Raw genomic sequence first — 25,627 nt, forward strand, 5'->3', positions numbered from 1 at the left:
AAGCAACTGATAACTACAAATGGGTAATTGTGGGTGATTGTCCCACAATCCGTTTGTTTTGCACAAAAAGGAACAGCTTATTCTTATGGCCATTTTCATAGCAATTTTTTTTTTTTGCACAGTAAGAGAGCCCATCTGTTGGTTAATAAAGTATGACTGTTATAGACTTATCTGAATGAGACAGTTTAGTGAATGGTGTGGTACCATTCGTTAGGTGATGTTTTGATATTAACTGTAGCATTGACTCACATTTTTGTGTGGATGAAATCCATTCATGTCTCTCCTCATTCCATCTGGCCATCTGGTAGGAATCAACAGTACCTCTTATACAGTTCCTTAATATCCTAGCTCATCTGAACAGAATGTGTGCCACCGAAGACTTGATTGTTTACTCTATGGCAAGTGCATGTAAACAGCATTTGTATATCACTGTGTACTAGGTGACCTCTGGTTACTTTTCAGTGAAATTAACCAGAGCTCTTCCTGTGGGAAAGTTAATGGTCCTGTGTAAGATTTCTGCACCACAGCACAGACCTCATCTATAGTACTACAGACTGTTCCCCGCACCAGTTCTTCAATTCATTAGCTCCCTGTCTCCAAAAAAACAACAACTTTTGTATAGGCTACATAATCAGCAAAAAAGGCATATCACATTGTGCACACAGAGGTAATTGTATAAACACATAAAGAATGTGAGCATGCACTGCTTTCTAAATTTTACGTCATGCTCATAATGATTAATTGCACTGTCACAGCTCTGTGCATAAGACAGAATCAGGTAATTGCTTTGAGAAAACAGCTTGGGACCTTTTCAGTCTGTGGCAAAGATATCAACCTGCCCCTTGGGATGTGGTTAAGAGTACTTAAGATTATTAAGTGTACTTTAATTTTAAGTGGTATTAGTTTGGTTTATGAGCATTTTTGAGTTGTATTAGATTAGTCATTATAAAATGTTATGAGTTGTTTTCCACATAAGACTTCAGTGAATTGTGGGCTGGCTGCCAAACCCTAGTATCTGTGATTTTCAAATTGGTCATGAAGCTGAACTCCATTGAATTTGGATTTTGTAACATTTTCACCTGGTTTGATTAGAATTTTCTTTGTAAAAGTAAATTATGCTTATAATATCATTCCTTCACATCTAATTTGTAATGCCTGCTTGAACTCCTAATTAAGATTACGTTCCTTGAGCCCAAGAGTACTGGAAACATAGTATCAAAAAACAGATGTTAGCCTTCTCTATATGCAGTATGGCAAGTAAAACTGCATTAGAAATAAAAGTAAGTGTTCACATTTATTCTGGAAAATGATCATTTAAAAATTATTTAAGAATTAAGATCACTTTATGGGCCATATACAATTTTTTGTATTAGGAATTTTTCATTTTGCATACCCCAACTTGCTCTCCATGAGATACACAGAAAAGGGAGAGAAGCTTGGGGTCAGAGATAAGGGTCAGCAATTTTTTACAGCGCCCCTGGAGCAGTTGGGTTAAGGGCCTTTCTCAGGGGCCCAACAGAGTAGGATTCCTCTGCCGGGAGCAGGATACAAACCGGCAACCTTCCAGCCACGGGCGCAGATCCTTAGCCACAGAGGCACCTTAAAAGCCGAGTTCAATATCTTCATGTTAAGTTAGAGATTTTTTTATGATTTTAGCACATTTCCCCCAACAGTGCTGTCCCGGTTAGTGTGATAAGTGAGAGGAGAATGAACTTGTGTTCTCTAATGGAATTTAAGCCATGTTCCTTTCACTGGCTGCAGGCCCGTGAATTCTTTTTAGTCACCAGATTAAAAATTGTGTTTATGTTTATGCCTCGTTTTCCTACACGTTGCACTTTCGGGCCTTGGTTTTGTTTATTTGTTTTGCAATATTACAAGAGGGAACAAGAAAAAACTTCAAGAAAATCACAGAAGACTTGGTTTCTGTCTTCAGGTGTAGGGTGGATGAGGCGGACATTGAGTAGCAGTGGCACTTCATGGTTTCTCTTGTGGACTTCACACGTCACCAGTTGTTAATCTTATATTCTTATTCTTACAGTCTTGCTTGACCAGTACATGCTGTTTGCTGGGGAGCATAATAGTATCAGGTCTGTAACAAGCACATTCTAGAAAGCTTTTTTTTTTTCTCCTCACGTTTTTATGATAGTACAATATGAATTGTAATAAAATGTGCTAATTGTGGGGATACACTCAGTTCACATTTGTCTACATACCATCCCTCTGAACAAAATGAACCTTTTGTTATGCAGTCTTTCCAACTCTTACATAACACTTACCATTGTTTTATCCCATTCCACAGCCATTCAGACCAATGAAATCAAGTTAAAAGAGGCAGACAGAGTAGCAAAAGAGGCTCTTGATTTTATATGTTTTTTGTCACATTTGTCTTTCGAAAGACTTCAGCAGGAGTCTGCCAGTTCAGTTTTAGCCAATGAAATTTACTGACTACGGTTGCCATGGGTAATTAGTCACAGAACAAATGTTATGGATATGAGATTGTTTTATATGTGGTAAACCCTGTTTCTTCCTTGGTAATTGAATTTTATGCCCCATTGCTTATGTTTTAAATTTGAAGTACTAATTTAATGAACATGTGAGAAGAGAGAAGAACTCAGTGAATTAGGCTATTTGCCAGTTCTCTATTGGATGTGAAAGTGACATACAGTACAGTATTAGTATCTCACATAAAGTGACATATACAGTACATATCCTCATATGAGGATGAATGTTTGAATAGAGAAGGCGATTTACAATGTACATGGCATAGAATAAAATGTGAATAATTTGTAGTGTAAAATGTGAAAATGTAGTAAAAGAGAATTTGAAAAATGCTGAAGTTATTGAATGTGTTTATTTAAAAAGTCCCTCAATTATTATGTGCTTAGAACCTTAGAATATTACCTTATGGCAATGTAGAAATCTCTTTAATTTGGAATTCCTGTCTGAATCAATGCAAATGGCATGATTAATATGTTTTCACCAGTCATTTGAAAACCAAGTTGACACAATTCACCTTCTTGGACTTACTTTAATGAGTCATTTATGGAGTGCTATAATTACACATTCTGAGGGGCAGCACTTTTGCCTGTGGGGATAAAAAAATGAAAACAAATGTTCTGGGCTGTTAATGTGATTGCTCCAACAGCATGTAAACTCTCCTGCTAGTGGTACAGGGTAAACTAGACACAGTATTTGTTTCCCAGATTATTCCTCTGTGTGGAACTGGATGAAGGTTGTAGGCTGAGTCTTTTCTTTTGGAGGAATTTCCTGAAATTTTACTTTCTGGAAATTGACCTTTTCAACCAGTCTCATGGAATAAATAATAATAGTAATAAGACCTTTTTGTTTTTGGGACTGGAATTCCCTTGTATCCACTCTCTAGGGTACAAATACATAAATAATTCCCAGCATTTACATTAAATTTGCATTCATTTAAAAACCAAAGATATTAGAGTGCTGAAGTCTCTTCCCTTCCATCAGAATTAAGATACTGTAATAGTCCTGGCCATGAGATAATTATTAATGGAGTAAATCATTTAATTTTTACCACACTTATACTTATGCTAAAGACATGGGATAAACTGAACTGATTTTATTTTTTGTTCAGTGCATCTGCCTTGAAACTCTTGAGTGTATTTGTTGTTTAAAAGACAAACATTTTGTGATTTATTGTTCCTTTACTGTTTGATCCCGCAGTCTAACTTCTAAGCATTCTTTCAAGCAGAATGGACACATGCTCTTTCCTTCTTAGTTTGCACATAATATATCATTCCTAAAACATATGCTGTTTTTCAGGATGGTCTCGCTAAAATTGATAGTGGTTTACTCTGAATAGTTGAATTACTTTACTCTTACAAAACTCTACCAAGCTGTATCTGATTTGGGTCTGTGTCTTTTAACTGTGAAAGGGAGAAAGATTATTTGCCCAATGGGTTGAGATGAAAACCTTGCTGACTGATCAAAAGAATGTAAAAGCAGAATCAATTTTTCCATTCACGAACAGCAAGATTTTTACTCACAAATTTCATTCCATTCAGAAAGCCAAATGCATTTCCCTGTTAGTTTTAAAATGTCTTTGATCACAGAAGTGTTGCTTGGCTTCCAACACTTGCTGCCAAATTTAAACATTTGGAAAGACTTCTCTTGAGTTATTATATATTGTAAAAATTAGAGTGAATGTATGTATAAAGCTTTTACGAACAGCAGTCTCTTTCTGCTATTTGGTTACTTCAACAAAAAATTAAGAGGTAATTTTAGGAAGAAACACAAAATGTCTATATAAGAATTAAAATACTGTTGCATGGTTTGTCCCTAACAAACATCATACATGTTTGAAATGGAATGTGTTGTGCAGTGACACAAGGTTTCATTGTCTGGATATACAATGAGATTTGGCATGTTAAACGTACTTAAGGAAGCATTTGTCAAGAGATTCACTTAAGATCCTGTAGTAAGGGCAATACTTTAAAAAAATATCTTAATCATTAATTTTTCAGAAGTCCAAAATTATTGCTTTTTAGGTAGATGCAGAAAAATGCTTTTCACAAAGAGGTAGCACAGTCTGTGTATCAACACCAGGATTTTAAAGAGAGGTCTTCCACATTATCTGTGGAAGTGCTACTTATTAACTTATTAACATACACTCAGTCATTATTTTCATTTGCCAGCAGAATAATGACTTATTTCAGCAGAAAGCAACACTAATGCTTCCAAAGCTTGGGTTTCACAGCTGCAATAACTGAAGTCATCCCCTCTGTGAATGGAAATATTTAAAAATCTGACCTAAGGACTCAACAGCTCATTAAAATCAGAATCAAAATAAGCTGTAGAACAGGGCTACTGATACTGGACAGAAAACATTTAACAGATTAAAACTGTCAAAATCCCTCTTTGTTATAAATCACTGAACAGTTCTATTTTGCTGAAACAAACAATGTTCAGCATATCTTAGTTGCAGTATACTGTATGGTTCTTAGTCCAAGAATGTGGTGCAGTTACAAAAGAGTAGCAGTTGATCAGTTTAGAAATGATAACATTCATTACAAGGATACCTTAGTCTAGATGAAGGAGTCATTGTCAATTAGTACCAGCAGGGTGTACTCTTAAGGGAGTGTTGTGCTGTAGTTGTTTTCTGTAATTGTGTGTTATGTTTTCTAGTAAAATATTCAGGCTAAATTTGATTTAGCTTTACCTTAACAATTTGGGAATGAGGAAGGAAATGAAGACCAATAATATGCAAGGAATTCGAAAATATAGAACTGAGGTTTTTATTTTTAATAATGATGTGCCTTGCTTTTGCTCAAATTTCGGGTTCTAGTATTTCTCAGTTTCTTTCTGTTTCAGCAAAAAGAAAAGACACAACAAACGTAATGTAAAGAACATGGTGATTGACCTTCAATTCCAATTTGACTTTGATCATGATCAAAAAGACACTAGACGCTTTTGCCCAGCGAAAAAGCTGATATTAAGTAACATGAAAAACTCTAAGATCTATAAAAGGCAAATAATAATCAGTAGGTTGCTTGCTCTGAGATGGGGTTTAAATCTTTTGTCTAATCGTGTTTACTGTATAAAACAAACAAAAGTACTGTTATTTCTTCATCTTCATAATTTGGACTGATAGAACAAGGAATGAAGAGACTGGATGAATGAATCGATTTTCCTATTCCATTTTCAAGGGGCCATTGTTATTTAAAAGGGGCGTACTGAGCAGGTCTCTGTATCCTGAGGTTCTGTCCCCGATGACGCTGGGAATACAGCAGTGTATTTATCTCAGCTGAATGATTACTGGAAATTCAACACCGGCAGAGTTGGGGGACCTGTAGTGGTGTAATGTGTGCGAGTGCCTGTAGCTGTCAACCTGACTTTAGAAAGTGATCCATTCTCGAGGCTGTTGTGCCTTCTGTGCAGAGCCCTGGAATTTGTTCTTAGGCAGAAACATATGGTGGACTGACAGACACCTATTGCTAACTTTCCCTATCTCCAATGATAATATTGGCTCCCTTCATCATGAAAATGGAGATTCCTGACAGTGGAATCTGTGGACTACCAGGATCCTTCATATTTTGTGTGTGAACTTTGGATAGTTCTGCACAAGCAAATGAGCAAATGTTAGGCATTTTATAGAAAGTCTGAAAACATCATTTTTCCTTCAGATCAGCATGAATGTTTGTGCTCGTGAAAACATAGCTTCACCAAATAGGAATAATTATTAAAGGAATACTTAATTAATATTGAGTTGTGCAGTTTTGATGAACAACTTGATTCGGACGTTTAATGTAGTCAGATACTACTGTAAATGTTATTTTATAATGAATGAATTCTTTCTTTTTTGTAGAAATCGGACCTGTTACAATCACCACAGATCCAAAGAAGTTCCAGTATGAACTCAGGGAGCTCTATGTACAGGTAAGTTCTCAATATACAGGCATGTTTTTATAAATGGAACATTTTTTTTATATATCCACCCATGTACTGTACAGGTAAGTTCTCAATATACAGGCATGGTCCAGTTTTTATAAATGGAATATTTTTATGATATATCCACCCAAAATTGTAATTATTTAGTGGATTGGATTTCAGCAATGACTCTTGCACCAGTGTGAGAACTACTGAGGACTAGTAGATATGGTCTTCTGACACATGCTTATCAGTTTGATTCATCTTTGGATGGATAGATCTCCTGCACTGCCTGGCAGGAGAGTTAGTGCTGATTGGAGGACTACTGTCATGTGTCCTACCGTTGCCACTGCAAGTCTGCAGACACCTGCCTCAAACTCAGAGGACTCCAACTAACAATCACCCTGCCCTGGCACTGCTCTGTGAATTCTGCACCGTGGCTTGTAGACATAATTTAAGCCTTCTTATCTTACCCACACAGTCTGTTTCATGACTGTTTCAGACATCTGTGTCTGACAAATGTCTCTTCACTGTTGTAAGCTGCCTCTTGCCCACAATAAGAAGGTTAACTAACTTAACATTCTCTTGACCCTTTTCACTGAAACAGCTTCTTCTCTTGAAATAAGTGACAATATACTTAAAAATCTGTTTATTTTTTCATTGAGGGCTTTCAGCTTAGGAAAAGCCAATGACTTGTGTAATGACTTTGTTCTTTATTACATCATGTAATCATCTTAGTACATATTGGCTCACTGACATACATTACAGCACTCCCCAGTTTCTTAGAGCATGTTTCTTTCAAATTTGTATGTTATATTCTTTTCTCCTCAACAAAAAACACTTGTTATTGACTGTTGTGGATTTCCAAGAACAATGTTCTTTTCTAAACTTGGAAAAGAATAAAGAAATCTCCGATTAGCGGGAAAATTCCAAGGAATGCATCTCTGAAGCATCTGTGAAATGCTTGTAATTGACTGTGGGATCATTTTTGGAAGTGGGTGCATTTAATGTCTCACTCCAGGGTTTGTTGATGTGTGGTTTTTGCTAGGACTCGGCAGTGATGGAACAGGACAAAGTATTCTTCGCATTCCATGTGTTTTAATAGAGATCACTTGCTTCCAGATGTGTTTTGCCACTTGGCTCATATCCATCAGTTTCCTCATTCAGTTGTAGACCTCAAAGAATGTGAAAAGACATTTCCCTTGACCTTAAAGGACGATGATTGCCCAGAAATGGAAGGGTGGGTCTTTTTTCAGTACGATGGAGTAAAGAAAGACACAGTGTTGTGTCTCAAGCAATTGAAATTTGTAAAACAAAAAAATGTAATAAAAGTATTATAAATTGTCTTCACGAATTTAAAACATTATTACAGATTATTAAATATTATTCTACAGTACGTCTACCAGTATTATATTAAAAAAACCTAGACGTATCAGTTATTAAGCTGCTTTGAACATAAACATTATAAATGTGAGCAGAAGCACAGAGGTTCACAATTTGAAGATTTTGTTAGACCACTTGATTTAGTGTTCATTTTCTACATACAGGGTGGAGGGGATTGTCCAGAAATGAGTATCGGAGCTATCAAGATCGCTTTGGAAATCTCTCTTCCGGGATCCTTCATCTATGTCTTCACAGATGCACGATCTAAAGATTACAAGCTCACACACGAAGTCCTGCAACTTATCCAGCAGAAGCAGTCACAGGTAACGTTTCTGTTTAAGAGCAGTCATATTATTCTCTTAAACCAAAGCATTTGAGGTTACATTAAATGAGCATGCTGTTTAAGTATGTATATGTTAAATAACTTCTTCCTTGGTTCTTATATGATGTAAATGGAGTTGTGTGGAAAGTAAGGAGAGATGCATTTAAGACAGATCAGGAGGCACTTCTTCACAGGAAGCGTTGTACAGTAGGATGGTGGAACAAGCTACCCTGTCATGTTGTTGAAAATGATATCCTGGCTTCTTTAAAGAAGAATCCTTTAATCCATCAACTATTAGCAACCCAAACCGCTAAAATGGTTAAATGGTCTCCCCTTGTTTGTAACCTTTCTCATGTTCTAACATCATTATGAGTTTTGTGGCCAATGTATACTCCTTTTCTTGAGATGTATAACTGGTGTAATTGGACCCCAGATTTGACTGGACAAGCATCAGATCCACTATTGCAAAATAGTGGGAGACCTACAGGGTAAAATCGCTGTAACAGTCCCATCTTACTCAGTAAGATCTGTTAAACATGTACAGTGGGGTGTTAACTTTTACAAGGTTTTGGTGTAGAGAACCAAATTCTTATATAACCACGTCCACTGCTACTGTATATACTGTGCATGTACAGTATATAGTATGTACTGTATGGTTAAAGACATAAGTAACCTTCCTTTATATGATAATTAAAGTACTAATGCATTGGCTTTAAGTTCGATAAAAGAACACTGATCAACTAAAATAAAACAACACTAATTACAAATAGTAATCAGTTAAAATAAACAACATATGTACAGTGGATGCCTACACTTTCTCTGCCTCTATCATTAGCATGCCCCACTGTAATTAAAAGGGCAATAAAACTATCAGTGAATCTGTAAAGTCATCTCCAGCCTGTCTTCCTCCACTCCACCAACACAGAAGCAAGAGTTCGGTACAATGCAAAAACAAGACCATGTTGAGATGCATACTGTATGCTGGGTAGTGGGTACTTAGGCAGGGGACAGACAGAGGCTCACTCACTTACCAGATTCCGCTCAGGGTCCTGTTGCACAGTTTGCAATCTTCGGCGCTATTACATTCCACTGTGCTCTTCGTCCATACAAGGCCCCAGACCAAATCCCAAATAAGTGAATTGGCGAATGTTAAATTCACAGATGTGGAGACCCTGCTGTTGTTTTTTAAGACATGTAGCCAAGATGACAGAAAAAAAATATTTTGTAGCCCTAGATATATTCCAAATAGAATGTGTTATGTGCTGTGCAGGTGGTGTTTGTGCTGACAGGAGACTGCGATGACCGGGGGCACATTGGCTACAAAGTCTATGAGGAGATCGCCTCCACCAGCTCAGGGCAAGTCTTTCATCTGGACAAGAAGCAGGTCAATGAGGTAGGCATCCTCAGCTGGCTTCATCTGGACTCGTTCGAACTGTATAGGCATTTATTTGGGTGTGATGGTTTTCTCAGGGTCCACAGTTCTTCTCTGTACAGTGTTAAACCTGGTCTTCTTTGCCAGTTTTAGTTTAGGATTGTTGTTTATTTAGATGATTATTTTTTTTAATCTGTTCTGTTCTACTTTTTCATACCTTCCTGCCAGATTTAAGTTGTATGCCTGCCTAATAAGTGAATGGGTTAATTAACAAATTGTAACATATCGATCTTACCTCTACCATCCGTGCATGTGTTCCCAAGTCTGTTTTCCATGATAATTATACTGATGGATATGTGGTTTATGGCCATGCCATACTCTGCTTAGTCTATTGTTTTTTTGAGGAAATTACAAAGTGTTACTTGAGAAGACTTGAACAAGTGTTACTTGGATGTTAAAAGCAAAACTCATTCCTTCCATTCTTGTGGTTTTTCCAGGCACTCAGCATAACAATGTTGTTTATATACTACATCTAATTTTCTCAAGAGTTCTGTTAGTCACATTGATTAATTTATTAAATACTTTTACGAAATAATGCATTTGTTTCCCAAAGCATCCTTTTATAAAAAGGAGATACACTTCAGTTAACGTAACCCATACCTGCCATAGAAGTATACAACTTACTACTATGAAATTTCCCACAAAAACATCTTACAAAGCTAAGGAGGTACATTTTTGTGAAGATTTACCACTCATGAGATAACATGTTATCTTGCTTAACACCAGTGCATAAAATTATGCTTCTTCTGTACTTAGTCTTATACAGACTTGAGACAAATCTGAATCATGTATGTTATTGAAATAATACAGCAAGTGAATATAATGCAGATTGCATCTCCTGAAAGCTGATCACCTTGTGCACCCAAATTCCAAATATTTCCCTAGTCAGGCCTCCACTGTCAATTGAATGTGCACTTGTGTCATCCAGCCATCTCAGTTCAAAGGTCATTATTGACTACAAAAGCAGATAGTTTGAGTGATACATTTTTATTAAGAATTGATTCTCCATATGGGGTTTGTTTTTGGTCTCGTGATCATTTTTGCTTGGGTGTATAGCTTTCAAAGGATATTCCTAACGGCACAGATCAATCATTTGAGGAGAAAGAAAAACAGATGTTGATTTAACCTCTTTGGTTGTAGGAAATCCTTCTCCCATGAGATTTCCTCTATGCATTGTGATGCACATGTCCAGTTCAGTGCATAACTACTCTCATTTTCCCTTATTTCTTTCTGTTCTTACTGCAGACCATTTGTTAGCTCATGTATATCTCAAAAAGAGTACGATCTACATTACAAAATAACTCATTTTGACGGTGATACTCTAGATCTTGCAAAATGTTAACTTTGAGTGGGCTTTTATGTGTGACTTAAAATGAACACTGTGATTTCTCTGGTATATTTTAAAATGATGTATGAATTAATGGCTGAAACTCGGCAGATATTTTCTTTAACCTGAACCTCATAAAACAAGTCCTGGAATTTACAAGGAATATAACGACAGGTGTTGCATTAAAAGATCACTACATCTCTGTTGAGTAGTTAAATTTGACAAACAGGTAGATGGATCCCTGGTCCGTGCAGTTCCCATAAGCTTTTAATAATATGCTAGATATTATCTGCTATGTGAAGTTGACCATATCTGCAAAAATGATTTCTTCTTGATAAGAGAGGTAAAAATGTTCTAGACGGCATCACTTCTGAAAGGGAGCCATGTGCAGACGTGAGGGACATTCTTAGAAAAGGGGATTTTCTGCTCAAACCTCAGGTTTTGATCCCAATTCCTTGTTTTGACTCATTTGTGTTTTATCTCTGTCTTTGTAGCGGCTTCTTTTTCAGCAAATAGTTTATAGGTGTCCATGGTTCAGCTAGTGTAGATAAGTTTATTGACAATGCCTGCTCCATGTAGATCACCATGACATATGGGATGGACTTAAATGGCCGGCCTGTATAATTCCTCTCAGGAAAAGCTGTCAAGAGATTCCAGAAATTGTGTGTTATTGAGAAACTGTTAACACCCGTGGCACATGCCTGGAATTGACATGGGAGTTTTGCAAAATACCTTTTTGTGACCTACAGTAACCAAGTGGGAATTAAAGCATGGTCTCTATGTAGATTCCCGAAATTTGTACACATTCCTGGGATGACCCCACTTGCAGTGAATTAAAACACAAAGGGCTCTCTGACTAAGGATTTCGTTGCATTGAGTCCAAGTCCCACTCTGTCTTCATTGTCAAGGATAGAGACTATGAACTTAAAATGCCTGCTCAGATCTAACTACTTTTGTTATTTCAGTACTGCCAGAAATTGGATTGTGTTCCTATAAAATAACGCTTTCTCAAAATTCTGCATAATTCCATGTATAAATCTCTTATTTAATCATTTATGCATTTCAATCATCATTATAACTGAAGTGGTATAAATCATTGTGCATTGCAAAGTTACTGTTTACAATTTACATATTACTCAAAACACATGCTAGTAGGTGGCTTCGGATGAAGTTTAATATCATCGCAGCTCTGGAAGCTCTTTTCTTCCAATCTCTTCAAGATGTGTTAAAATACTTGTTTTTCAGCACCCCTAAATTGTCTCACTCTGCCCTTTTTAACAATTTACACTGCCTTCTGTGTCTGGAACACACTAAACTTCTCGCAGAACCCCCTGCCTCACCACGACTGGCCAAATCTGTTTTATTCAAAACCTGTTCTGTCTTACTAAATGATGTCATTCCTGACATAAAACTCAACTTTCTGCGCTTGACTGAAAGCTGGCACAGACGAATGACGAATGTCTCCTGTTTAACCAGATTATTCCTCCAAGGTTTGGCTTCCCTGAGTTATCTCACCTCTCTGCCCTTGGTGGGGACCTGATTGTTATTTGTAACTTACTTTTCTGTGCAAGTCTGGTTACTGTACCTCTGTATTCTTCTTTTGAGTGTCCTGTTTTAAATGTCTCTGTTCCTCAGTCTGCCGTCATTGTTACAGTTTATAAACCACTGAAACTCAATGATGCTTATTTAAGCGAGTTGGCCGATTTTCTATCTTAGCTATGTTTCTGATTTCATAAGATCCTTATTCTGGGTGATTTTAATATCCGCACTGATTCACAGCATTGCAATTTTGTTAAGGATTTTCTAGCCTTGTTGGAATACTTTGGTCACACACAACTTGTTCTCAATCCATATCACTAAAAAGGCACATCTTGGAGTCAAATTACTCTTATTTCACACTTATCTTGAATTAGGTCAGGCTTTTGCTGCTTTCTTTGATTTATAGTCTCCTGTCTCATTTTCTTCTACATTACATTTTCCAGCTGGTAATCAGTTGACCAGAATATGTTTGCTAAACATACTATTTGCTGAATCTACTCCCTCTTCCTTGTCTTGCTTTCCTATCTCTGATACTCTGAATGACAAGGTGAAACCTTTCATATCTCTCTTTTAACTACTCTTGATAATCTTATCTTAGCGTTCAAACCCGATCCATCTCCTGTACTCATCGTGCCCCATGGTATGCTGAGCAGTTCAATGCAGTGTCCCGCAAACTAGAACGGACTGTAGGAGGGGTCTTTCTGGCTTGAGTGTACAATACATCTACAGTCTTGATTTAATAGAAGGATGCAATGGAGTCTGCTAGATCCAGCTGCTTCTCCCATATCATTGAGAAAAACCTAAACAATCCTAGATACCTCAACTGAACAATCAGTCAATTGCTAAAGGCTGACTGCCCCACTACAGTACCTGCCTCATCCCATCTTTGTAACACTTGTTTTTACAACCAAGTTTGATAATATTCAGCATCACATTCTCTCCACTACAGTTAACACTAATATACCTCCTCCCCGCATGCCTATTTTTACTGTTGTTTCTCTCAAATTGACACTGCATGCCTTAGTAAATTGGTATTGCGTATGAAATCCACCACCTGTCTACTGTATCCCATTCCTTCTGTTTTATTTCAATGCTGTTTTCCAGCCCTCTTTCCTACCTCCCTCAGCATAATAAATGTGTTCTTGGTGGTACCAACAGCCTTTAAAATGGCTTCTGTTATTCCTGTGAACTAAAAAAAACAAACATGACTCTAAACAACCTAAATAATCTTTATATGTAACTCGCCTTTTTTTTGCAAAGATTTGAAAACATACTGTTGAGATCACCTCATTGCAAATAACCTCTTTGAATCCTTCTAATCTAGTTTCAGATAATTACACAGCACAGAAACTGCCCTTGTTAAAGTTACTAACAATTTTCTTATGGCAGCCGATTCTGGTTCACTAGTTATCCTAGTTCTCCTAAACTTAAGTGCTGCTTTTGACACTGACTGCTAATCATGACATTTTACTCTTCCATCTCAAGACTGTATTTGCGGTTTCTGACATGGCTCTAATTTAATTCTTATCTTAGTCATCATTGACACTTAGTTTTTTTCGTGGGTTTTAGTTCTGAAGTTGGATTAATTAAGTCTGGTGTTCTCCAAGGGTCAATACTGGCCCCCCTGCTATTCAGCATCTACAGTACATGTTCCCACTTGGTCTTGGTCTAAAATTGCATGATCTAAATGATCATACTCAATATGATAATACTGACAATACTCAACGCATAAAATGCCTTTCAAAACGTACATTTTCTTGGTTCAACTGTATAATGCGGAAATTAGAAATACATATTTACTATTCCTGTTACAAGAAAGAAAATATTCCTCTATTTTTGCAGGTGCTGAAATGGGTGGAAGAAGCAGTGCAGTCCTCCAAAGTTCACTTGCTTTCCACGGATCACTACACGGGCGTCTCAAACACCTGGCAGATCCCTTTTGATCCCAGTCTGAAAGAAGTGACTGTGGCACTGAGTGGCCCTGCACCTGTTATTGAGATCCATGACCCTCAGGGTAAGGCTTGTTCTCAACTTCGTCTGACTGCATGGTGGAATTGTCCAGGGTGATCCATTTTTTTAATAAGCATTTTAAATCACCAGTTCTTTTGGTCTTCTGGCTTGATTTGTAATAGATATTCATGTCTTGGCTTACAGTTATGAACCCTGTAACCACACACAGGAAAGAGTGAATAAGACTCCTCTGATCCATAGACACCTCTTGAATTTCAACACAGCCCAACAGCACCACATTCCTCTAAGCAGGAAATGGCCACAGGGGGCGCTGTGTTACTGAGAGCTCATAGTACCCCACCCCTGGTGCTACTTAATTGTGTGTATCACAGCACTCCACATGACACAGGCCAGAATCCGTGATTACATAGCTCAACCTGCATTTGATCTTCACCATTGGAATGTACTAATATTGAAAAGCACAAAGCAGACTCCAGATTGGTGATCAGAACATTGACATACCGTAGGCTGATCTGGCTTTGATCACGTTATCACTGCAGGAAAACAAATACAGAAGGGTGCTGGACTGAATGAGCTGCTACACATCCCCAACTCGGCCAAGGTGATCAACATCAAGGACCCAGAGCCGGGGATGTGGGTCATAAAGGTAAATCACTGGCTTCTGCTCCCTGAAACACAGGATTCTTAAGCATTCCTCCTTTCAGACACAAAAGGATTTAAAGTTTTTGCTCAACAAGAATGTAAGTGATGCCATTTGGCAGGTCTGGATGTTTTGGTTGTATTGTCGCTGAAACTGCTTTAATACAAAGGAATAAAAAAAATAACGTTTTCGATCTCTCATCTGTATTATATTTAGTCGTAAACAAGGACTATTTATTCAAGGCCATACTATTTAGGTTATGACAGGTCTAGGAGGTGCCAGAGGGTAGCATGTTTCTTTGGTTTTGATGAATTGTTAAATAGTAGATTAGGTTTTTTATGTGGTTTTTCATTTTGTGGGAAATGCAGCTTAGGGAATGATGTCATGATTCCTGCCTGAATGATTGCACGGCCTGAGGAAGAGAGTCGTGTCCTGAGCCTCCAGCCAGTACACTTTTAACAGAATTTATGTTTCATCAAGACTTTTTGTTAGGAAGATAGTATCAACTACATTATGCCACATAGGTTTACCGATGCCCATTTACCAACTTACCAGTTTGGTGTGCATAATTTCACATAATGAGGCATTGTTCTTGCAATTTGCTTCTTACTCTTTGCTCACATGTCCTTAAGCAGTCTTTCTTGTAACCATGGCAACAGGAAACTAAAATACATTACCCTGGAGTATTTATTAGTTAGTTTACAGTTTTAGTGTTTACCTTTCTTCACTCTATCTTCCACTTTCCAAGTCTGGTGGTGTGTGAATTTCCGGTTTTATGTTACCTGGAGGTGGAACCAATAGGTTGATGAGACTGATGCTTCCTCTTATGTTTGGAAGTAATCCTACAGTATGATGTTATTAGTTGTTTTCTGAAGACAATAAGGAGGAGGTGAACAGAAATCCTGTTTACCTTGAGAAATACTTAACCACCCCAAATAAGCAGCAACATCAAACTGGTGACTGCTAAATATCAAGGAGTCTGTTTTTGCCAAATCTATTTCAGTGACACTTTGTACTCCAAACTGTGCAGTTGTTACTGTTGTCCTGACCGTAATGAGCTAGACACTTCAGACATCCTTTGTAATGTTCTTGAATAGTTTTTGGGAATATATCCAGTAAGCAGCAACACATTTCTGTTATAGAAATCATGTATCTTTCATTGTACCCCAAAGCTTTGCTGATAAGTACAAAAAGTATTAAAGACTGGAAGGCAAATATCCCAGTGAAACAAAACATTGTCCTCATCTGCCAGCATGGCTCAAAGGCCAAGTTAATGAGAAATTATAGAATTATTTTTGTCTGCCTCTTAGAGGTTTACAATCCATTCCCTTTGCCAAAATCCAGAATTAGTGCGGACCATTCTGTATGTCTAAAAATAGATTGTGAATCACTGAGTTTCCAAGCAGCAATCATTGTGTTTTTCATTAATAACCTGTGTTGCTGTGTCTCACTTAAAATTGAATGGTCATGCTTTATAATATTTCATCTTAAAGAACAGGAGAATGTGCTGTGAGAGCAAGTTTAATTCCTTTTTTAATCTTGCTTTAAACAGTGGAATCCTTTAGGGAGCATGTAGCCCCAAATTGATCTTTGAACATTTATCTTATCATAGATACTCCTTGAATGGTGGCTACAGCAGATTACAATGTGGTTGTATGCTTCCAACAAGATCCTAGTCCTTACTGTCTTTACACAGCTTCCACCTAGATCATTGACCCCAGTGATGATTGCTCCTGGCACCTTACTTTACTTAATTTTATGACCCATGATAATAGTTTCGGAAGGCTGTAATTTCGAAAGTATGCAACCATCCCCGAGGACTTGCTTTACGGCATTTAGCCATGTGTCTTGAAGAGGTTTGTACAGAAAGATATAAATGCCTTGTAGTCTCTTTAACACATTTTTAGCATTTTGTTGAAATCTTTATTCTAAACACAAAACGCTTTCTTTTGTCGAAAGGGCTTTAATTTCAAAATGGGTACAATGTCAGGCTTGATTGTAGTTGTGTTCCTTCAAATGTTTAGGAAGAAAATAAGCACATTAGAAAGTTTACAAACAAGAGGTCATCTAGCCTGTTTGATAATTAGCAGTTAATTGATCCAAGAGTTTCAAGAGCTCTTTGAGAACAGTTTTGAGAATGTCTCGGGCAATTTTGAAGGCTGAATGTCCATACTGTGTTACGCTAGTTCTGTGACGGAAGACTAAATATCTGATTCCTGATCCGGTGACTTTATGAAGAGTAAAGGCTTATAGAGAACCTACCCTGAGGAAAAAGAGGAGTCATGTCTGTCGAATCTTTAGGCCCGAACCTGTGGGGTCTTTCAGCTTAATCATGTGCGTTTTTCTGCTGAGCAGCGTTTGTGGTTTGTTTACAGAGAGGACCTCTTTAGCCAGTCTTTCATGAAAAGGATTCCAAGGCAGGACTCCCCACTGGGCCATGTTAACTGCACTCCCACAGGGAGGCTCAGTGTCCATCTGCAACCTCTGAGGAGGGTGTTGCTGTAGAAATTCCTGAAAGCCATTGTCTTTTCACAAGCCAGCATATTCGGGTCTTAATAAGTTCCTTCAAAGGCCTCATTATAAGTAACATCATTTGTTTGGTATTAAGATCTGAATGTGATAAAATAAAAGTTATTAATGGTGCAGGCCCCACGCTAAATACTTTTGCTATGTTCTTGGCATATGCAGAACTGCAAATAATTAATAAGATCTTTTCAACACTTTGGAATATTTTTTTAATGCGATATTAAATAAATGTTTCACACTTGGAATGGCAGTATTGTGTTTGTGCATTTACAGTGAGATATTACCATTTTTAATTCTTTTTTTCCTCATCCAGTTTTCAAGATACCAACCTAAAAGAGGTCCCTTTGCTAACAAAACAAATGTTTAGTCCTTTGTTGTGGGAAACGGATATATGAGAGTTTCCCATTGAAACAATCAAAGTTTTGTAACGTTTCTTTCAAAATTGTTTGGCTTATGCTTTTCTGTAAACACAGAATGTATCCTAGCAACAATCAGGATATACACGATTTGTGTTTTAAAACCTAAACAGCTGAACAAAGTAAATAACTGATTAGTTTTAAATATTTTAAACCTTATTATTGACCAAATTCATGAGCAAATACTCACCACAAAAGAGCAGAACCTTGTTTGCTGTTTAATTGCTTTCATTAAAACTTTTGAAGATCTGAAAGATAACACACTTTGTTAATCACTTCTCCTATTTCGCTGATATATTAACATTTTTTTATATGCTCCCCCTTCCATAATGCTGTACAATACGTTTTTATTACACTCACTTTAGAATTTGTATTTCACACACACTTTGTTGCATTTTGATTTTTTGTATTAGTGTCGCTGGTATGAATTAGGCTCCGATATTGTTATGGGATCCAGATTACATGGTAAAAAGCACACGCATGTGAGTATGAAATGTAATATCATGGAACAGCTGTCCTGCATTTTGGCACAATCTTTGGATTTGCCTTTGAAAACAGTGAACTGTATACCTCTACTGTTTTGTGTTAACAAAGTGGTCTTCCAGGAACGGTTGAAAATAGCTGGAATTGACTTTGGAATGAGTGTGGTTTGACAGAGAAAGAACTTTAGAAACGCTAATATTTGTTTTTAATTAGATGTGAGTATGACTTCAGAAAAGGATGTGAAATGTAATTGCTGTTTATCATGCAGATGGGACAGTACTTCTTGCACTTCTCCTGAACTTCGTTTTGGCCGACATAAGCTGTCAGGTCAATGTCAGATTCTAAATTCTAACTTCTTTTTACTTTCTTGTTGTCAATGGGAAATGATCTATATACCCCTTTTGAAATGCAGGCTTATATCTCTTCATGACATGAAGAGGTCAGAGGAGGTGAATTTTTTGGGGGGTGTCTAGATGGATAGAGATAAATCTAAGTGGTCATAAAACAAAGTACCACATGTTTGGATGTGAATCATGAGCTACCCTCTCCTGCAGACTTGAATCTGAATATAAACTTCAAAAACACTCTATCATCACATATTACACTATTTACAGATACATACTTCATGATGTATAAAGGCCAGAATGTGTTTAGGAAAGGAGTGAAGTATTATAAATGCCAATGCAGCTATTCATTGAAGGAGTGGGAATCTAAAAGTAAAACAGACATTTTGAATTAAAACTTGTGTCCATAAAATGACTAATATTCCTGTAGATTTATTGAAAATGTCATGCCTACATTTTTTATTTCTATGTCGTTTTGTGACAAAAAATTTGTTTGGTAAATTCTGTCATTTTCCATCTGATATCCTTTTGAAAATGGCTAAATAATGTAAACATCGATTTATTTTCCCTTCTGTTTTTCATCCACAGACTTCCAGTAGTGGAAGACACTCAGTTCGCATGTCGGGGCTGAGCACCATCGACTTCAGAGCTGGTTTCTCAAGAAAGCCCACACTGGACTTTAAAAAGACTTCCAGCAGGCCTGTGCATGGTTAGACTCTGTTCTGCTTAAAAGGCTTGCTGGACAAAATAACTTCATTTTTACAATCCATTTAAGATTCTGCTAGCCTTAGACACATATTAACTTACGAGGTATTAAAGGGGCCAGCAGGGGCCACTCACTCTGCAGTCTGGGGACACTATACTGTAAAAAGGTGCCATCCTTCGGATGAGACATAAAACCAAGGTCCTGACTCTCGTGGTCATTAAAAATCCAAAGGCGTTCCTCGAAAAGAGTAAGGGTGTTACCCCAGCATCCTGGCTAAATTTCCAACCTTGGCCTCCTAATTATTCCCCATCTACTAATTGGGTTCATCACTGTGCTCTCCCCACTGAGAGCTGGTGTGTGGTGAGCATACTGGCGCACTATGGCTGCCATCGCATCATCCAGGTGGGGCTGCACATTAGTGGTGGTGGAGGGGAGTCCCCATTACCTGTAAAGCGCTTTAAGTGGAGTGTCCAGAAAAGTGCTATATAAGTGTAAGGAATTATTATTAATTATTATTATTAACTTTCATGTTAATGTATTAGTTAGTATGTCATTGACCCCTTTTTTGTACAGCTATCAGGCCTATTGAACATCATGTTTGCTTATTTATTAAAATCCAGGATTAACATATAAAAAAAATAAACAAAGCAGTAATTTTAATACTACAAGCCAATACAAAATCCATATACAGTACTGTATCACCTCCTTCAGTTAGCAGTTCAAACAACCCCAAATATCTTGTTAAAAGTGAATCAGGTAAAATTTGAAATTGTCAGCAGATTGTTCTCCATCATCCTCTAACATGTCCCTCCTTTATGTGTCTCCTTATTACAGGCATTCCCACTTTCATCCTCCTGAACACCACCGGAATCTCGCCCCCGGCTCGAGCTGACCGCCTGGAGCTCCTCAGCATCTCCGGGAGCGTGCTCAAGACCCTCCCCATCCGCTATTTTCCCGAGCGCAGACCCTATGGGATCTGGAACATCACTGAGTTCATACCTCCCGATGAGGCCTTCTTCATCAAGGTCACTGGCTACGACAAAGACGACTACCTTTTCCAGCGTGTCTCCAGCGTCTCTTTCTCCAGTATCATCCCAGGTGAGACCAGCTTATCTTTCACAACTATCTCTCGCTCTGTGTTTTGATGACCATATCCTTGCAAAGATTTATGTTCTGGTTACCATAAATCTTTCAACAAAACTAAACCTTCTGTGTTGAGTGCATGATCTACTTTTTCAAGATTGTAGACTGACAGCGGTTTACAAATGTCTCTAGCATTTCATGACCAATGGACTGGTCACCTCAAGAATACCATAATGTACCAGGAAACACTAAGGCCTTATTTCCTTAAATTATTCCAATACATTGCACAAAAAAGGGAAGAGCAGTTTTCTAGTTGTTTCCACTGATGTAGATAAACCTTTTCAACTATAAATGCATTCTGTAATTCTGATTCTTGACATCGGTCTTGGATTGTCAAAGAGTAATGCGTCCTATGTTTTTTCTTATAGCATTATTGTTTTCTTTTGGTTTTTCCAGATGCTCCCAAGGTGATGATGCCTCAGCAAACTCCAGGTTACTACTTACAGAAAGCCTCAATCTCCTGTTTTGTGGACAGCCTGATTCCTTTCACACTGCGCTTCAGCAGAGATGGCCTTAAATTGGGAGTGGACCAGTTTTTCAGGTACCATTTTGCACAAGAATATGAATCCAATAGTCCAATTAAGTGATAAGTGCATAGATTGAGAGAAATGGATTGAGGTAGAACAAATGGAGATATTTCCCAAAACTGTGGCACAACAAGCATACCATCTCTGAATGAGCTGTTAAGCCATATGGCTTCCAGCAGTGGCCTTCAGAGCATGAAATGCTCATTGGATATTGGTTGTCTTGACATCTGCACACATATTCCAGAATGAGAAGACAAGACGGCAGATTCTCCAGACAACGTTTTTACGTGTAAACATTACTGGACATATTCAAGAAACTGTACTGGAATCATTTTTGAATTTGCATTCTGGTTAGAATGGAACAGGACTGTACAGCTTTTTTTCATTGTGAATGTAATCTAACACTTTGCTATGTATGTGGTGTATTCTGGAAACATTACAGAAAATTCCCAGTAGACCTTGCACGCTAACAAGCAGTGTCGTCACAGCACTGCCTTGATTAAGGTGTTTCAGAAAGCAATTATTTCCATATGTTTGTATATAGCTTATTGGTTAAGAGCTGCTGATAAATAGTCATTGATACATAATTGCAAAACATAGTAAAAGATGATAAATTAGCTTGAGATATACAGTAGTAAGACATTTCTTCCTACATCTTCATAAATTTCCTACACAGCAGATTTTAAATGATGGCCCTTGTTGATGTCATCATCACAGAGATGTTTCAGACTTTTTTTCTGCAAAGAATGTACCTTTTCTTTCAGGCTGCAGTCACATTTCCAGCCATCAGTTAACATTTTTTAGTTGAAAAGTCACATTGAAAGTTGTCAGTTTCATAGTGCTTGAAAAACATTACTCCCCCAGTGCAAAGGGATTTAACATGTTTAAACCTCCCAGTCAGTTGAAAATTTTTAAATGATTTGGGTTTTGTTGGTATTTTTTTAGCATTAACCAAATCATTTTGTTTTGTATATTTTCTTCATCTGCAGGGAGTCTTCAAATGCGACTTTGGAGATTGAACGTGTGTCTTTGAGTGACGAAGGTTACTATGAATGTATCGCCATCAACAGTGCAGGAACAGGGCGTGCCCAGACCTTTCTGGATGTTTCAGGTAGGAGAATTCTGTGATGTGTCGTTAGATGGAAAGGTTGGGTTGGCCTTCTTGTTAGGATGCTTTGTGTACCATTTTAGAACAGATGATTTAGTATTTTTCTCAAGGTACATGTGCATTACAAGGTTTTATGCAGAGCTCTTACAATATTGATATAATACACTTTTTAATGCAATCAGGTTAGGGAGATTGATAATTTTGCTTTGTGTTTTACTTCTGTTTTTCATAAATAGTGCATTTTGTTTAAGCGTTTCAACACCATGACATTCATGACCTGAAGTTAAATTGTGCATGGTCATGACATGTGCCAGGTGACCGATACGATCTTTAATTTCACTTGCTGTGAAACAGCCCATAAATCTCATTTTGTACAGTTAACAGAAAAATTAAGCAGCATGCCAGATGCAAATAAATTAAAATGCATTTTGGAGTTAAATAAATATCATTGAGTCCTGAAAGTAAATACTGTGAAATTGAGGGTAATGGATCACATGTGTCATTTTGGTCGAATATCCATTAGTTTCATGCCCAGAGACTCAGATGAAAGCCGATCTGCTCTTTGCCATCTCTGTAAGGTTTTCTGTTTTAGATACAATCTGATTAGGGTTAAGGAACCACACGTAAATACTTCAGCTTAGATAGGGCAGATATTGCTGGGTTTGCTTTGGATCAGTCCCAGTATTCATCTCTCAGTCTGATGAAGATCAGTAAAGGTTTCAGAGCAGAAAACCAGACAATAACTGAGTGTGGCTCATTGGCTATCCCAGTGCAAACTCTTTAGGGAGAAGTGGAATGTGGCAAAAAGAAAAAAAGGCATCTGTGTTATGCTCAATAAAACCTGATAATGTCTCTCAGGGCAGAGCTATACAAATTTAAACAAATCCAAAGTTGGGCTGAGACAATGGGTTTAAAGGTTTTAAGCATATTATTTGATGCAGTCCCTGTCTTTAATGGCATTTTTTCTTACCTGCTGGATTTCTGTTACCATATTTTCATTCTTCTTCATAATAAGTATCAACCACATAGTAGAATACATGTTTTGCATTTGTTCACAACTTAATGAGGCACAGACTGTAGCAACATCTGGCCTTGAGAATAATCTGGTACTAATATGATTGTTTGGATGGCAGACAATGTGTCATTTGGAATGCTTTCAGCAAACTTCCAAATGTGGTATTCTTCATACCGATTAGTTTTCTAATAATGCATTTTTGGATACTTTAAAAATATATATATATATGTGAATTCAAGCCTCTGAGAAGATATGGTATTGTAGCAATGACACATACAACAGTGAGAATTCTAACAAAAGTGATATTTTTCAGTAATTTCTCTAATGAACTACCTAAAGTAACAGTCTGTGATACTTGACTGTTGCAATATGCATTTCAGAATTTTTAAGGGTAATTGTCCAGTTCACATCTTTTCCACTGCAAGGATTTATAACATTGTCAATAATCAGCTCCAGTCTGCACTTGGAGCCTGATTGGAGTTTTTTTAGGCAACAAGAACTTCCTAAGAAAGAGCTAATGTTATTTTTTGGAAATTACAGTCATTAGTTCCAAAATTCTGTCGTTTACACAGTAATAATTTTTAAGTGATGTTGGTAAAATTGAGGCATTTTGTAAGTAAAACATTTTCCGTGTTGCCTTGCTGATAATTTAATTTCACAGAAGGGAAAATTGACATTCTGATATTTGTCCTGGCATAACTTTTAATGTTAATTTTTTAATTTGTTAAAAAAGAACATATCATTATGCAGTTCAAAATGCATGTGCCATGTCTAGAGGACTTTTTGTATGGAACACAAATGTTTGGTGTGTCATTTAAAATGAACGCAAACAAGCGAACAAAAAGAACTTCAGTTGCATTCTATTATCTACAGTGAAAAAGATAATGACCAGTATTTAAAATAGCTGAGCTTAGACCATTATGTGTAAAATATACAACATTATGTTCCAGTTTCTGGCTAGTTTAACCTTAGAACTACATCCTGTTAAAGTGCCGCCCAAAAGTTAGGGTTCTCCAGCAACAAAACCTGACACCATATTGTACTCAGTAGTGTTTAAATAAACACATAACTGAAACTGTTTGATTTGGTCTTCCTTGGCGTTCATAGAAATGTACAAGAGGATGCCAAACCCTCATAGAACTGCAGACCTTAAAGATATTCAGTGCTAAAGAAAATAATCCTTCCTAAGTGAGAAACATTGACTCAACTTATTAGCTCAGAGGTCACTTGAACTTCTTTGTGTGGTACACTTGTAATACTGTTCACCTCAATGTTTGGGCCAGTTCTTTCTTCTCTTTTCTTCACTGTCAAACTCTGTCGTATTATGGATGAAATTCCTCAATGTGAAAGTATTGTACAGTACAGCTGGCTTACATTTTAAAAAATGATTTAAACTAATTGGCAATGTGGCACAGCACACCACCAGGCATGACTGAAAAGTCTTTTTCTTTGCTTTGAAATCAGAAAGTGTTTCCACGCATTGGACCACAGTTTCATGTTCCTTCCCTAAAAATGATAAGCCAAACTAATTTGATAGAAAAAAAAATGTGATTGTATGTGATTTATGTGATTTGTTGTTTACAAAAAGGAGGGCAGAACTCTCTGATACAAGTAAAGATAATTTATTGTAGACTTGAGGGCTCTTAATTCATAGCGATTGTATGTTTGGTTTCAAATGTTTATCTTTAAATAAATTATATTTTCCAGTCATTTTTCCTTTATTTTTCTGCTAATTTTATTTTTTCAGAAATGATAACTTGTCGAGTTGTTGTATGAGCTCTGAAAAGAGTAAACTCTTTACAAACACGTGAAAATCCGATGCCGTCGGAGGCCGTAATGCCTTCTGTCTTGTCTTGTTTTTTTTCTAAAAGAATTGCACATTGTCTTCAGTGAAATGAAAAATCACAATATGCATCCTAAAACAATTTTAACAACAGACAGGCCCATGGACATTACTTATTGCCGGCCTTTATACTTCTATTGTTGTCAGAGCCATGAGGCTAATGTGATCCGTGTGCACTGTGTTCCAGAGCCCCCTCCTGTTATCAATGTGCCCAGCAACGTGACTGTCACTCCGGGTGGCAGAGCAATCCTCACCTGCCTGGTAGCCAGCACGGTGCGTTACAACCTCACCTGGCAGCGCAGCGGAGTGGACGCTCGAGTGCTGGATCCCCGAATCCGCCTCATGAGCAACATGTCCCTGGAGATCCACAGAGTGACCACGAGTGACGCTTGGGAGTACAACTGCATCGCTGCCAACGAAGGGGGTGCCACAGTCGCCAGTGTCTACCTCATTGTACAGGGTGAGGGGCTCCTTTCCGTCTGCTTCCTCCCTGTTTCTGTGAG

General features: G+C 37.5%; 1 protein-coding gene across 2 annotated transcripts in view; it reads left to right on the forward strand.

The window, feature by feature from the left end:
• The window catches only part of hmcn1 (hemicentin 1), a 110,701-nt gene that overhangs the window by 16,284 nt on the left and 68,790 nt on the right, over positions 1-25,627 (forward strand). For both annotated transcript variants that reach the window (XM_069194069.1, XM_069194070.1), the window contains exons 2-11: positions 6,338-6,408; positions 7,947-8,105; positions 9,375-9,497; positions 14,245-14,416; positions 14,913-15,019; positions 19,371-19,491; positions 20,323-20,586; positions 21,028-21,172; positions 22,148-22,269; positions 25,312-25,584. In XM_069194069.1, coding sequence (XP_069050170.1) covers positions 6,338-6,408; positions 7,947-8,105; positions 9,375-9,497; positions 14,245-14,416; positions 14,913-15,019; positions 19,371-19,491; positions 20,323-20,586; positions 21,028-21,172; positions 22,148-22,269; positions 25,312-25,584 — 1,557 coding nt within the window. The remainder of the gene's footprint in view (positions 1-6,337; positions 6,409-7,946; positions 8,106-9,374; positions 9,498-14,244; positions 14,417-14,912; positions 15,020-19,370; positions 19,492-20,322; positions 20,587-21,027; positions 21,173-22,147; positions 22,270-25,311; positions 25,585-25,627) is intronic.

Source organism: Lepisosteus oculatus, chromosome 9 (assembly GCF_040954835.1).
Source record: "Lepisosteus oculatus isolate fLepOcu1 chromosome 9, fLepOcu1.hap2, whole genome shotgun sequence".
In the NCBI taxonomy this organism is placed as follows: domain Eukaryota; kingdom Metazoa; phylum Chordata; class Actinopteri; order Semionotiformes; family Lepisosteidae; genus Lepisosteus; species Lepisosteus oculatus.